This window comes from Panthera uncia, chromosome E3 (assembly GCF_023721935.1).
Source record: "Panthera uncia isolate 11264 chromosome E3, Puncia_PCG_1.0, whole genome shotgun sequence".
NCBI classification, from domain to species: Eukaryota; Metazoa; Chordata; class Mammalia; order Carnivora; family Felidae; genus Panthera; species Panthera uncia.
In genome coordinates this window covers 29,576,498-29,591,452 of record NC_064815.1, presented here as the reverse complement: position 1 = coordinate 29,591,452, position 14,955 = coordinate 29,576,498, and the positions used below count along the sequence as shown (strand labels likewise).

The 14,955-nt window shown below is 46.8% G+C and overlaps 1 protein-coding gene across 1 annotated transcript in view; it reads left to right on the top strand.

The window, feature by feature from the left end:
* Positions 1 to 14,955, top strand: part of DAGLB (diacylglycerol lipase beta) — a 38,891-nt gene that overhangs the window by 22,250 nt on the left and 1,686 nt on the right. Inside the window, exons 12-15 of the mRNA XM_049638930.1 lie at positions 9,963 to 10,031; positions 10,114 to 10,186; positions 12,062 to 12,312; positions 12,402 to 12,593. Coding sequence (XP_049494887.1) covers positions 9,963 to 10,031; positions 10,114 to 10,186; positions 12,062 to 12,312; positions 12,402 to 12,593 — 585 coding nt within the window. The remainder of the gene's footprint in view (positions 1 to 9,962; positions 10,032 to 10,113; positions 10,187 to 12,061; positions 12,313 to 12,401; positions 12,594 to 14,955) is intronic.

Sequence of the window (14,955 nt, the reverse complement as noted above, 5' to 3'; positions counted from 1 at the left end):
TGTTGTTGCAAATCGCAGAATTTCATTGTATTTTATGGTCATTGTACATGCACGTGCACACACACCACTTCTTTTCCATTCGTGTGCTGATGCACGCTTACGTAGTTCCCACGTCTTGGCCGTTGCAAATCATGCTGCAGTGAACGTGGGGGTACAGCTCTCTTTTCAAGTTAGTGTCTTCATTTTCTTTGGACACGTACCCAGAAGTGTAATTGCCGGATGACGTGATAGTTCCACGTTTAGGTTTTTGAGGAGACTCCACACTGTTTTCCACAGCGGCTGCACCCGTTTGCTTTCCCGCCAGCAGGACACCGGGGTTGCCTTTTCTCCACATCCTCGCCAGCACTCGTTATTTCTTGTTTGGGGACCTTTGTTGTTTTACTAGCCATTCGGACAAGTGTCAGGTGATATCTCGTCGTGGTTTGGATTTGCATTTCCCTGAGAAGTAGTGATGTTGAGCATTTTCACGTACCTGTGGGTCATGTGCATGTCTTTTTTTGGAAAAAAGTCCATTCGGGGTGCCTGGGTGGCTGTCAGGCATCCGACTCTTGATCTTGGCTCGAGTCTTGATCTCAGGGTCGTGAGTTTGGGCCCCGTGTTGGGCTCCACACTGGGTGTGGAGTCTACTTAAAAAGAAAATGTTTAGGGCCACCTGGGTGACTAGGTCGGTTAAGCGTCTTGACTCTTGAGTTAAGCTCAGGTCGTGATTTCATGGTTCACAAGATCAGGCCCCATGTGGGGCTCTGCACTGATAGCATGGAGCCTGCTTGGGATTCTCTCTCTCCCTCCCTCCCTCCTTCTCTCTCTCTCTGCCTCTCCCCTGCTTGTACGCATGTGCACTATCTCTCAAAAATAAACTTTAAAAAAAAAAAAGGTATTGGACGCCTGAGTGGCTCAGTCAGTGAAGCATCTAACTTCAGCTCAGGTCGTGATCTAACAGTTTGTGAGTTCGAGTCCCACTTTGGGTGAGCCCTGCTTCTCTCTCTGTCTCTCTCTCCCCCCTCCCTCTCCCTCTCTCTCTCTTTCTCTCCCTTTCTCCCTCTCCCTCCCTCTCTGTGCCCCTCACTCACTGGTGTCCTCTCTCTCAACAACAAAAACAAAAAAACCACAAAGTATTGCTTAAAAAAAAGAATGTCTGTTCTGCTCCTCTGCCCATTTTTAAATCTTACTGTTTTTCTGCTAGTGGGTTGTGTGAATTCTTTATATATTTTGGGTATCAACGCCTTGTCAGAGGTATGATTTGCAAATGTTTTCTCCCATTCTGCAGATCGCCTTTTCGTTTTGTCGGTCGTTCCCTCTGTGCAGAAGCTTTTCGGTTGGATGTGGTCCCTCCCTGTTTAGTTTTGCTTTTGTTGCCTTTGCTTTTGGGGTCAGATCCAAAAAGTCATCATTGAGACCAATGTCTGGGAGCTCACTGCCTGTTTTCTTCTGAGAGTTTTATGGTTTCAGGTCTTATATCTAAGTCTTTCATCATTTTGAGTTGGGTCGTGTTGTGGTGTAAGATAGGGGTCCAGGCTCATTCTTCTGCACGTGGCTTCGGTTCTCCCAGCACCATTGCTTGAAGAGACTGTTCTGGCCGCCTCGCATATTCTTGCTGCTATGTTGTAAATTAGTTGGCTTTATTTCTGGGGTGTGTGTCTGTTTTTATGCCAATACCATACTATTTTGATTACTGTAGCTTTATAATATCGTTTGGAATCCGGGAGCATGATGCCTCCAGCTTTGCTCTTCGTTCTCAAGATTGCTTTGGCGATTTGGGGTCTTTTGTGGTTCCGCATAAATTTTAGGATTATTTTGTCTATTTCTGTGAAAAATGCCATTGGAATTTAGATAGGGATTGAGCTGACTCTAGATTGCTTTGGGTAGTGTGGATGTTTTGACAGTATTAATTCTCCCAGTCCGCGAGCATGGAAAGCTTCCCATTTATTCTTGTCTTCAGTTCTTTCATCAGGTCTTAGGGTTTCCAGTGCACACGTCTTGCCCCTCCTTGGTTAAACTGATTCCTTCGTGTTTTTGGGGTGCAACTGTAAGTCGGATTGCTTTCTTATTTTTCTTTCCGATAGCTCATTAGCTTATGCCAACAACGGATTCCTGTATACAAGTACATACCTTGTGTTATTGTGCTTCGCAGGTACTGCTTCACTTTTTAAATTTTTTTTAAATAAATAAAGGTTTGTGGCAGCCCTGCCTTAAGCAAGTTTGTTGGGACCACTTTTCAAACAGCATCAGCTCACTTTATGTCTTTGTCACATTTTAAAGGTTCTTGCAGTATTTCAATTTTTTTCATTATTTTGTTATGTTGACGTGTGATGGGTGGTTATGACTCACTGAAAGCTCTGATGGTGGTTAGCATTTTTTAGCAATAAAGTATTTAAAAAAAAATTTTTTTTTTACGTTTATTTATTTTTGAGAGACAGAGACAGAGCACAAGCAGGGTAGGGGCAGAGAGAGAGGGAGACACAGAATCCAAAGCAGGCTCCAGGCTCGGAGCTGTCAGCACAGAGCCTGAGGCAGGGCTCGAACTCACAAACTGTGAGATCATGACCTGAGTCGAAGTCGAACGCCTAAACGACTGAGCCACCCAGGCGCCCACAATAAAGTATTTTTTAATTACAGTGTGTACATTGTTTTTGTAGACACATCATTGCACACTTTAAATAGACATTGCACACTTGGGGCGCCTGGGTGGCTCAGTGGGTTAAGCGTCTGACTTTGGTTCAGGTCATGATCTCGCAGCTCATGAGTTTGAACACCGCCTCAGACTCTGCTGACAGCTCAGAGCCTGGAGCCTGCTTCAGATTCTGTGTCTCATTCTCTCTCTGCCCCTCCCCCGCTTGAGCTCTGTCTCTCTCTCGAATATAAAGAAACGTTAAAAAAAGTTAAATAGACGTTGCACACTTAATAGACTGCAACGCGTGTAAACAGAACTTCTCTGCGCTGGGAAACCAAACGATTCACGTTAGTCGCTGTACCGCAGTATTTGCTTTACTGCAACCGAACCTGCGTAATACTGTGCCCCGTGTTATGTCCGGAGTCGTCCTGTAGCCTACAACTCTCCTGAATTTGTTTCCTGATTATTTTTTTAAGTTCAAAAGTATATTTTTCTTTTCTTACTTAACATACTTAATCCTACATAATTTTTTCTCCTAATGATAAAAGAAGTTTGTGCTATAATTTAAAAAGAAGGAAAAAGGGGAGGAACAAAGAAATTTGTATCCATCATGGAAGTTTTGGAAAATGTAAAAAAGTGGAAAGATCAGAGATTTTCTACCCAGAAATCACATTGTAACTATTTAGGTTTGTTTACTTCTAGCTGCTTGTGTGTGGCTATGTTTTACATATTAACATTTTTTACTTACTTGAGAGAGAGAGCAGAAGCTGGAGAGGGGCAGAAAGAGAGAAAGACACGGGGCGCCTGGGTGGCGCAGTCGGTTAAGCGTCCGACTTCAGCCAGGTCACGATCTCGCGGTCCGTGAGTTCGAGCCCCGCGTCAGGCTCTGGGCCGATGGCTCGGAGCCTGGAGCCTGTTTCCGATTCTGTGTTTCCCTCTCTCTCTGCCCCTCCCCCGTTCATGCTCTGTCTCTCTCTGTCCCAAAAATAAATTAAAAAAAAAAAGAGAGAGAGAAAGACACAATCTTAAGCTGGTTCCATGCTCCGCGTCAAGTCTGACAACACAGGGCTGGATCCCACAGCCCTGGGATCATGACCTGAGCTAAAAATCAAGAGTTGGCCCAATCAACTGAGCCAGCCAGTCACCCGGACATAATATTTTGTATACATGATATCCTTAAATATTGTTTGAGAGCATGTTTTTTATGTAGCTGCTGAGTATTCTATTATCTGGTTATGCCATATTTATTCTATGGATGGAAATTTACATTTTGTGGTACTATTGGTAATTATAATTATATTTAGTAATTATAATTCCATCCATTATATTTATATATAAATATTTGTACACCTTTCCAATTTTTAAACCTTTTTTTTTTTTTTTTTTTTTTTAACGTTTATTACTTTTGAGAGAGAGACAGAATGTGAGCAGGAGAGGGGCAGAGAGAGGGAGACACAGAATCTGAAGCAGACTCCAGGCTCTGAGCTCTCAGCACAGAGCCAGATGCGGGACACGAACTCACCAACTGTGGGATTATGACCTGAGCTTAACCCACTAAGCCACCCAGGTGCCCCTTAAAGCTCTTTTTATGTTAAAATATACATTTATACATATCAAAAGACATGAATGACTTCTAAAAATTTTTTTTTAATATTTATTTTTGAGAGAGAGACAGAGAGGAAGCCGGCGAGGGCAGGGAGAGAGGGAGACACAGAACCCGAAGCAGGCTCCAGTCTCTGAGCTGACGGCACAGAGCCTGATGTTGGGCTCAAACCCACAAACTGCGAGATCATGACCTGAGCCAAAGTTGGACATTTAACTGACTGAGCCACCCAGGAGCCCCAACAGGAATGACTTTTTTTTAATTTTTTTTTTTTTTTTTATGTTTTTATTTTATTTTGAGAGACAGAGTGTGATCAGGGAAGGGGCAGAGAGAGAGGGAGACACAGAATCCAAAGCAGGCTTCAGGCTCCAAGCTGTCTCTCAGAGACACAGAGCCCGATGCGGGGCTCGAACTCATAGACTGTGAGATCATGACCTAAGCCGAAGCCAGACGCCCAACCGACTGAGCCACCCAGGTGCCCCAGGAATGACTTTTTTAACTGAATTTTTAGATTGTGAAACATTTAATACAAAATTTACATTTTCTGAGAAGGATAAGCAAACATCTTTACAATGTGGATGCATTTTGCCATGTGAAGAAAAGTCTACACACAAGACCTATTGTAGGATTCCAGTTATCTCACCTCCTGGGGTGGGGGTGGGATTGATGGCCAGAGGACACAGGGGGGCTCTTGGGGGTGCTGGAAACGTTCTTTATTGTGATGGTGGTGGCAGTTAAGCAGTTACAGCATTTGTCAGGACTTGTCCACTCACACTGGGTGATTTTGCTGTGTCCACCTCAACAAAGTAGATTTAAAAATACAGCGCTCTGTACCCACGTTGAGAAACCAAGTGTTCAGTGACTTAGAATTCCCTGTGCGTCCTCTCCTTCCCTGCAGATACTCCCCGTCTTGACCTTTGTGAAAATTCTTCCTTTGCTTTTTTTTTTTTTTAATTTTTTTTTTTTAACATTTATTATTTTTCAAACAGAGAGAGACACAGCATGAACAGGGGAGGGGCAGAGAGAGAGGGAAACACAGAATCGGAAGCAGGCTCCAGGCTCTGAGCCATCAGCCCAGAGCCCAACGCGGGGCTCGAACCCGCGGACCGCGAGATCATGACCTGAGCCGAAGTCGGACGCTTAACCGACTGAGCCACCCAGGCGCCCCTCTTCCTTTGCTTTAAAAAGTAGTTTTACTGCTTATATTCAGGTCTCCACATAGCAGTTTGGATTTGTGTGGTTTCAGAATTTATAGAACTGGATTCCTTGTCTGTTGAGTTTCCACTTTGGTGGTGTTCCTTTTGCCCATTTTTCTGTCAGGTCGTCTTTTGCTTTCTCGATCTGCAAACACGTATATTATGTAGTCCGTTCTTTTGCAGCTGCAAGTAAGTGTCGTGAATATGCTCTCCTGGTCCTCAATGTGCTCTGTACTTGCATTGAGTCCTGTCTTCACTTCCTTGCGTTCTTGATTTTAACCTTCATTTGTCAGCCTTTTCATTTAGGATTTTTGTTTCTTATTTAAGAAATCTTTTTCAGGGCACCTGGGTGGCTCAGTCGGTTGAGCGTCTGACTTTGGCTCAGGTCATGATCTCATAGTTTGTGGATTTGAGCCCCACATCACGCTCTGTGCTGACCGTTTGCTCAGAGCCTGGAGCCTGTTTCAGATTCTGTGTCTCCTTCTCTCTCTGCCCTTCCCCCGCTCACGCTTTGTCTCACTCTGTTTCTCAAAAATAAATAAATGTAAAAAAAAAAATTTTTTTAAAGAAATCTTTTTCTATCGTAAGGATTCGAAGCTCATCTTTATTCCAACAGCTCTTAGTCTGGCCTTTCACCTTTAGGTAGATCTTTAGTCTGTGTTTAATTGCGTTTTTGTGTGCGGTGTGAGTCTGGGATCCAGTCATTTCCCCCTCACACAGCGCGACATCGTAGCCCTTCCCCTGCTGCCAACACAAAGTGTTGGCCTCTAGTGGTGCAAATCCCCGTGCCTTTTGCTTTTGCAAGAGCTTCGTGGCTGTTCTTAGCCCTTTGCACCTCATATCAATTTTGGGATCAACTTTGCAAGTTCCGTAAACAAAAAGCTTAGTTCTTATTTCAGCTGCCTTTACTTTCTAGTTCACTCTGGAGGTAACTAACACATTACTGAGCCTTCCAGCCTTTGAACATAAAGTCGCTTTTCAAATATTCCGGGACCCTTTAATGTCTTCCAATTAAATTTTATCATTTTCTCCTTTGGCTGACGTAGATCAAGCTCATAGAAATTTGTCTTTCCTCTTGTATCCAACAGCCTTGTTAAATTTCCCTATTAATTAGAATTCCTCTGCAGTTTTTTTTTTTTTTTTTATATATAATAACTTCACAAATGACAGTTTTCTCTTTTTTTTTTCCTTTCGGGGCTGATCACCATTAAAATGTCCTGTGTCCTTTTGCAGTCAGTCAGTCCCTTCCACCCACCCCCCAGGTATCCAAGGATCTTTTTGTCACTGTAGTTTTCTCTTCTCTAGCATGTCATAAATGGAATCCTACAATACGCTGTCTTTTGTGTTGCATTTCTTTTACTCAGTAAGGTGCATCCAGGTTACATGGGTGTTTGCTTTTTTCCTAAGTGCTTGTAGAATCTCCTTTTAATGTATCTTGCTTGAAAGGTTTAGATCCCCCAATCTGTGAAGGCCTAGTCACATGTGGCAGATGGCTGCCTCTGCGGTCTCCCAATCCTTGGGGGCCTCCCATCAGACAGGCATTACTGCCTTGCTCTTACTGCACGTTGTGAACTTGTCTCTCGTACCTTGTTTCTTTGTTTCTAGTGCTACCTTCTGGATAGTTCTTCGGATTTCTTTACGAGATCACTAATGCTCTCTTCAGTGCTTATGATCATCTTAAAATGGAATTTTCAGGGGCGCCTGGGTGGCTCAGTCGGTTAAGCGTCCGACTTCAGCTCAGGTCACAATCTCGCGGTCCGTGAGTTCGAGCCCCGCGTCGGGCTCTGGGCTGATGGCTCAGAGCCTGGAGCCTGCTTCCGATTCTGTGTCTCCCTCTCTCTGCCCCTCCCCCATTCATGCTGTCTCTCTCTGTCTCAAAAATAAATAAACGTTAAAAAAAAAAAAATTTTTTTAAATGGAATTTTCATACAGAAATTACAAATTCAAACCAAGGTCAAAAGAGCAGAAGCCACCATTTAATCAGCTTCAGTAGTTTATTAACACGACGAATCTTCAGGTACCCCCTGCTTCCCACAGATCCCATGGCAAGATTACTTTGATGCAAATCTGAGACCTATCATTTTATCTGTAAATATGCTGATCTCTATAGCGTAGAGCACTTTTTTAAAAAGTTAATAATTTCTTCGTACCGGTAACTAACTGATCACGTTCTCCCAATGATCTCATAAAAGTTATAAATTCCAAACAAGATTCTCACATTGGATATAGTGGATTTGTCTTGTAACTGTGTTGTTTTTTTTTTTGTTAGTTTTTAATCACATTTAGTAGTGTACATGCAGGCAATCCAGACAACAGAAATTCTGTGAACTCTCTTAATGTATAGATTTCTCATTTCCCTCTTTATTTCCGAAACAAGGTTACTTGTTGTGGAGAATCCACATTCTGGATTTCCTTTCTCGTATATTCACCATGTCACGTAACACGTTCCTGCGTACCGCTGGCTGTGTGTCCTAGAAGATGGTAATTATGTCTAGAAACTTGACAGACTCGGGGTTTTTTTTGACAGTAATGCGTGGTGGGAATGGTACGTGATTCCTATTGGATCACCTCAGGAGGCACCGGTCTGCTGGGCTCTGTGACGTTGGCAGCTGATAACTGATATGTACATATTTTATTAGAGATTGCAAGATGTTGATATTCTGGCATTCCTTCTACAGTTATTAGCCAAAAATTAAAACAAAAAAACAAAAAACTTTTCTTCCAAGTACTTGGTTATCTGAGGTATAAGCTTCTCACAGTTTAAGCAGAACAGATGCATGAATGCTTGAATCCTTCCCTGTCCTTAGCTGTGTGCCGAGTGCTGAATCGGTATTCTAGCATTCTCCAGAGGTGGACCTTAATTCTTTGAAACTATCTCAGCCCATTGCAGCAGAGTTGCTGATGTTCCCACGGTCCCCTTTTGGTCAGCAGAGTCCCTTCAAACCAGACTTCTCACCCTGCCACGGCCCCGGGTGTCCGGACAGGTGTCTCCTTTCTGGCACCGCAAAACGTTCTCAGGTTTCTTGCCCGGTCCTGCCATCTGGAAGCAGCAACCGTCTCTCCATGGAGTACTGTGTTGTTTTTGAGTAGGAAATGGTATTAGAGACTGTCACCCGGGCACCGGGTGCCCCATTCCTGCCAGGCGGGGTCACGGTTTCTAGGCCTTTTCAGTGCTAAGAGGTAGGAAATGCTGTTGTCACGCCAAAGAGAAAATGTATCCTTACTTCATATTGACACTTTCAACTTAAAGATCGGGATTTTTACCGAAATTGTATCTTTCTTTCTCTTATGCTAAAAATCTTGGTTTCCTTGAGCCCCAGTTTTTAGTAGGTCCGCAGAGCCGTGTGCGCACCTATGTATGTGTGCAGAGGCCACACAGACTGACCACTTTCGGAATGCTGATAGTGGGAGGGTTGCTGCAGGCGGTTTGGGTTTTTTTACACTTGGTTTTGTTCTTATGTAATATCCCCCCCAGGGATGGACAGCCAACTTCTGTTGTTGGAAGGTCACCTGAAATAATCCTTCCGTTTGGCTAATACACCGCTAGGTTCATTTCTTTCACTCTCGATGCTAGGAAGTGCTTTCCTTCTTTTAATTTTTATGATTATGTAAAACACTGACATGGTTCCAAAGACAACTCTACAGAGCAAGAGACACTCAGAGAAATCTCCTTTCCATCCTTCTTCCCTGAGGTCACCATTAGTTTTTAACTTCGCTTTTCCATAATTCTCACCTATTTACATATAAAAGCAAATACGGATACAACTTTGCATTCCTCCTCCTCTTCGATAAAAGGTAGCTAAGTCTTCATGCTGCCGTGGGTGTTGTTGTAACTTGTAACTTGACCGTGTGTCCTGAGACCACCCCACAGCAGCACAGGCCACCCTCACTCTCCTGCTGCTGAGGACTCGGTACTCCCTGGACGTGCTGTGGTTTATGAATTGAACAGCTCTCCAGGGGTGGACCTTGGGGTTTCCAGCCTCTGCTATTATAAGCAGTGATAGCCTTTTGTATCTGTCCTTCTCCGTTTTTGCCAGCTGGTGTTTTTTCTTTGGAGTGTATTTATTTTGAGAGAGCGCGCACACCCCTGCACGAGCCGGGGAGGGGCAGAGGAGGAGAGAGATTGATTCCCAGGCAGGCTCCCGCTGTCTTTGCAGGGCCCGACTTGGGGCTGGATCCCACAAACTGTGAGATCATGACCTGAGCCGAAATGGAGTCGGACACTTAAGCAACTGAGCCCCCCGGGAGCCCGGCAAGAGTGTCTGTTAGGTCCCTCCAAGCGGGGCTGCGGGGGCGAAGGGTACAAGCACGCGCGTGGTCTGCCGTCTCGATCCGGCTGACGGCTGTTGTGGCTTTACTAGAATCCGGGGAAGGAGTCGCTCCGATTGGATGCTCTCTACTTTCTCTTCCCCTTTTTTAAAGGGTAGAGAACAGCCCAAGTCTCTGAAAACTGACCTCGTCACCTGGCAAAGTTGCTTGGTTTCTCTTTGGAGCTCTTTGCGGGCAATATGATCCTGAAACCTGACGAATGTTTATCTTTCTGAAATTTCAGCAAATCCCTTTATGAACACTCCAAGAACTTCACCGTGTCGCTTGTGCTAGGCAAGGATATCATCCCCAGGTGAGTCTGCCGGCGCTTCCTCGGGGCTCGGGGCAGCTGAAAGACCGGACTTCGAGCTTCAATCTGGTCTTCTGCTAAACAGGTTAAGTGTGACCAACTTGGGAGATCTGAAGAAGAGAATCTTGCGAGTGATCGCGCACTGTGACAAGCCCAAGGTAACCTGGGGGTGCCCGGAAGAGGGTCTGCAGGAGCTGGAGGCCGCGTGTGCCCCGAGAGGAAGTTTCTCAATTCAGAGGCTCTTAGCCCAGCGCACTCGATGCCGTTGCCTGAGGCTCTCTCTCCCCGGGGTACAGCTTCCATCTGGGGCTCGGGGCCGATGCCAAGGAAAGCACACGGCTCGGTCCTGAAATGCCACGGTTAGAGACTGCGGTAGAACCTTCCCTGTTCCACTTCAGTGATGCGCTTTCTTTGCCCTGTCTTGTGACCAACAGTATTCTGATGCTTTTGGTCCCAAAGCTTAGAAAATAAGGCTGCCAAATAGAGTTTAAGAATTATTAGTATACCATGGAATGTTGTAGTCCTTAGAAATGGTGACATATGGGGCGCCTGGACGGCGCAGTCGGTTAAGCGTCCGACTTCAGCCAGGTCACGATCTCGCGGTCCGTGAGTTCGAGCCCCGCGTCAGGCTCTGGGCCGATGGCTCGGAGCCTGGAGCCTGTTTCCGATTCTGTGTCTCCCTTTCTCTCTGCCCCTCGTCCGTTCATGCTCTGTCTCTCTCTGTCCCAAAAATAAATAAAAAACGTTGAAAAAAAAAAAAATTAAAAAAAAAAAAGAAATGGTGACATAAATTTACATTTACCAACAGAGAAAGATATCCACGATGTACTGAGAAAAAAAAACTTTTTTTTTTTTTTTTTAAGGGCAGATTTAAAAATGATCCACTTCAGCTCAGGTCATGATCTCTCAGTTCGTGGGTTCAAGCCCCGCACCAGGCTGACAGCTCAGAGCCTGCTTCCAAACCTCTGTTCGCCTCTCTGCCCCTCCCCCAATTGAGCTCACTCTCTCAAAAGATACACACACACACACACACACACACACACACACATATATATATATAATTTATTTATTATTATTATTTTTTAAAGGATTCTCAGGGGCACCTGGGTGGCTCAGTCGACTAAGCATCTGGCTCTTGATTTTGGCTCAGGTCATGATCTCACGGTGCAGGAGATCAAGCCCCGTGTCAGGTGTCGACATCATAGAGCCTGCTTGGGATTCTCTCTTGCCCTTCTCCCTGGCTCACAGTCTCTCTCTCTCTCTCTCTCTCTCAAAATAAATGAACATTTAAAGAAGTAATATAAACATGATTCTTAGAGGTATGTTTCAAGGCAGCGGATGATAGGTGGTAACAAGGATGTAGAGTTTTTTTGTTTTCTTTTTTTTTAATTTTTTTTTTTAACGTTTATTTATTTTTGAGACAGAGAGAGACAGAGCATGAACGGGGGAGGGTCACAGAGAGAGGGAGACACAGAATCTGAAACAGGCTCCAGGCTCTGAGCTGTCAGCACAGAGCCCGACGCGGGGCTCGAACCCACGGACTGTGAGATCATGACCTGAGCCGAAGTCGGACGCTTAACCGACCGAGCCACCCAGGCGCCCCAAGGATGTAGAGTTTTTGATGATTTAATTTACTATGAAAACAAAGTTTTCTGACTTTCAAAAAAATTCTTTTAATAAGCTTTCTCCTTACCAACTACCCCCCACTCCTCAAATTTTTAAAAAGTAATGTGCTTAAGGGAAAGAATGAAGCTGGTTGGCAGAACTGCCTAAAAAGAATTAAGGGTAACTTTTTCTCAAAATCTGCATGATGTGGTTTTTACTGATGCTTCAAGTTTGATGTGGCTTCGTTGTGCAAGAGATACAGGAGTTCGGGCCACCGAGGTCCACGCTCCTAAGACCTGTGGTTTAAACAAACCAGGGAGGTATCTGAGCTCTGAGGTCACCATCCCGCAGCAAGTGCTGTGGTCCGAGGTCTGTGTGGCCCGGAAAGGACTGGGTGACAGGCACTTGCCTTCTCACTCTCTCCTCAGTACAAGATCCTGCTGCGCGGGTGCTGGTATGAGCTGTTCGGAGGCGACCCTGACAACCTTCCAACAGAGCTGGACGGGGGCGCCCAGGGACACCTGACGCAGCCGCTTCTGGGGGAGCAGAGCCTGCTGACGCACGGGTCCCCGACATACAGCTTCTCCAGCGACTCCCCCCTGGAGTCCCCCGCCAAGTACCCCCATCTCTACCCTCCCGGCAGGATCATCCACCTGGAGGAAGAAGGCACCTCGGGGAGGTGAGTGCGGGCGGCGTGGCTCGGTCCCCCTTGACGCGCGCTTCCAGCCAAGGGGGGCGCTCCGCGAGTTCAGCTTCTGTCTGTCTCAGGTTTTGCCGCGCCGCCGCTCGGTATAGTGCGAGGTGGGCACACGAATCACAGTTCAGCAAAATACTCATCGGCCCGAAGATGTTAACGGACCACATGCCCGACGTCCTGATGAAAGCCTTGGACAGCGTGGTGTCCGACAGGGCCGCCTACGTTTTCTGTCCCCCCGGAGGTGGCTCCAACGTGGACGTGGTGTAAGTAGAGCTACTCTAAGCCGCTCGAGGACGGCAGACTCACGCTTTTGTTCTTACGTGGACAGTAGCAGAGTGACGTCCGTGATGCCGGTGGATGTCCGTCGATAGGAACCCGACAGGTACTAGATTTGGTGGTCTTCTGAATCACGGAACGATTTGGGAAGTCATTTTGGTCGCAGCGTTAGCAAGATCGGGTGTCAGGAGAGAACACGGAGATGACGGGACTCGTGTAGGAAGCTTCGGGAAGCTCCAGGGCAATTCCCTGATGATCTCAGAACCGTCCCGGCACAAGTTGGGATCCACGGCCAGGTTTAAGGACCTGACGGATCTGTGGACTCTCACCCCCCGTCCCACCTTTTCACTGACAGGGTCTCGTCTTACCACTGTTTAGGAGTCTGAACCCGGCAGACTGGATTTTCCTGGCTACACAGTCTTAGTGCGTCACTGTAAGGGTACGGATGGGTCTTCTCCTGGGTGGCGCTAAGGGTCAGCCCCGAGGTCAGGCTGGGAACTGGGGCCACTGCTCCTTGGCGCTCCAGCTCAACATCAAGCTGCTTTATTTTCACCTATTACTTTGGCTTTTGGACGTCAGCCAGTGAATTCCGAGGGAGTTTATAATAAAGCACTTACACGTGTCGTTCGTGTCTGTACAGTGACGTACTCTTCCACTGGATGTTTGCGGGAAGGCCTGTTTTACTGGGTAGTTTTACAGCAATCGCGTTTGAAAAGCTTTCTGTCTGAACAAAAATGAAGTCTTCTTGGATAGTTTTTTTCTTGGAGCTCGGGCTAAAGACTGAGATTGCAGAGGCATCTGATTTAACCCCCACCGAAGCGCTAGGAAATGACGGTAAATTGGTCTCTTTAAAAAGCATAAATACACCAGGATGGGGAAAGAAGAGAAGGAACAAATGGTTGACTGGAGGAAACAGGATCTTACGTGGAGGAGGAAAGACCAGAACCGCCCTGGTTTATAGCTCAGATTCCCCAGGCACCTGGGACAGAGGGTGGCACAGGACTAGTCAGGTGAGCTGGTTTGCCAGAAAGCTGGAAGAAATCTGGCCCTTGGTTCGCTCTGGGGTGGAGGGGGCCCCCGGACAGCAGTGCACTTGAAGGCAAGGGGATGAGGTCTCTCAGCTTCTCACCCTTGGCTGCCAGAACCTTCATGAAGATTCTCCAAGTTATCTGACCTCTGGAGACCCTTCCCTCAGGGCCTCTGAGCTGTCACAGCCATTAACGCCTTAGGTTCCGCAAACCTGCAAAGGCCCATTTAGAAAACTCCAGTTGAGATGCCACGGTAATGTCCAGTTGCTGTGAGTTTGGGTTCTAGACACAGTTCCTGTACACTCGGGGCAGAAAGCTGACAGATCTGAGATGCCCGTGGACGCCACCTGTGGGCTGGTTTCCAATCTGTTTTGTAAAGGCTGTCGACCTTTAAGCCCGGGGCCAAGGACCACCAGGCACGTGAGCGACAAGCGACCGGGAGAAACTTCCAGCTACCCCCACCACAGCTTGCGGACAGAGAAGACAGATCCGGAGACTGAAAAAGTGGCAGAGAATGAGAACACCTGAAAGTTAAAAGCAAGAAAGATGAACTCCAAAGCAGCCGGGCGGCAGCCACCTGCAGAAGGGCAGGCAGGACAGAGGGGGAAGTACAAGGGACAGCAGCCGCACGGGGTGTGCAAGGCGGGAAGACATCCCACACAACTGCAGTGGCCAAGGCGTGAGAGCACGGGTTCCCCACACGCTTCTTTCTCAGGAAACACCCGGAGAATGTGTTCAGCAAGAGGAAGCAAGTTAAGAGACAAGGAGCCGGGGGCACCGGCTGGCTCGGTAGGTAGAGCAGTGCCTCCTGATCTTGGGGTCGGAGTCTGAGCCCCACGTTGGAGGTAGAGATTACAAAAAAATAAACTCAACATTGACACGTAAGAAAAGTGGTGGCCAGAGGATGAGACTAGGAAAATGCAAATTGCTGAAACTCAGCAAACATCCTGAGGAATTTCGGTATCGGCTGGAAGTCTGCAGTTAAATCGTGAAGCACACAGAAGAGCAAATAGTCTTAATTATCCTCAAAGAAACGAGTAGTTGTGCAGCACAGTCCTGCTCCTCAGTGGCTCAGCCAGGCGCATCTGCACAGTAACACGGATGCTAAATAGCGAACACCAACCAGGATCGGGAAGGAAAGGTATGCCGGGGGCGGGGTGCCACTGGGAAAGAGCCGGGGCTCCCGGGAGGACCACTGGGACCAGTGGTAACGGCTGAATCTGAAAACTGCAGTTGCCAGCACCAAGGTCCTGTGACTTCGCCAGACCCCCACGGAGGGGAGAGGGGCCGGAGGGTGAAGCAAAGAGCCGGCGGTCGCATC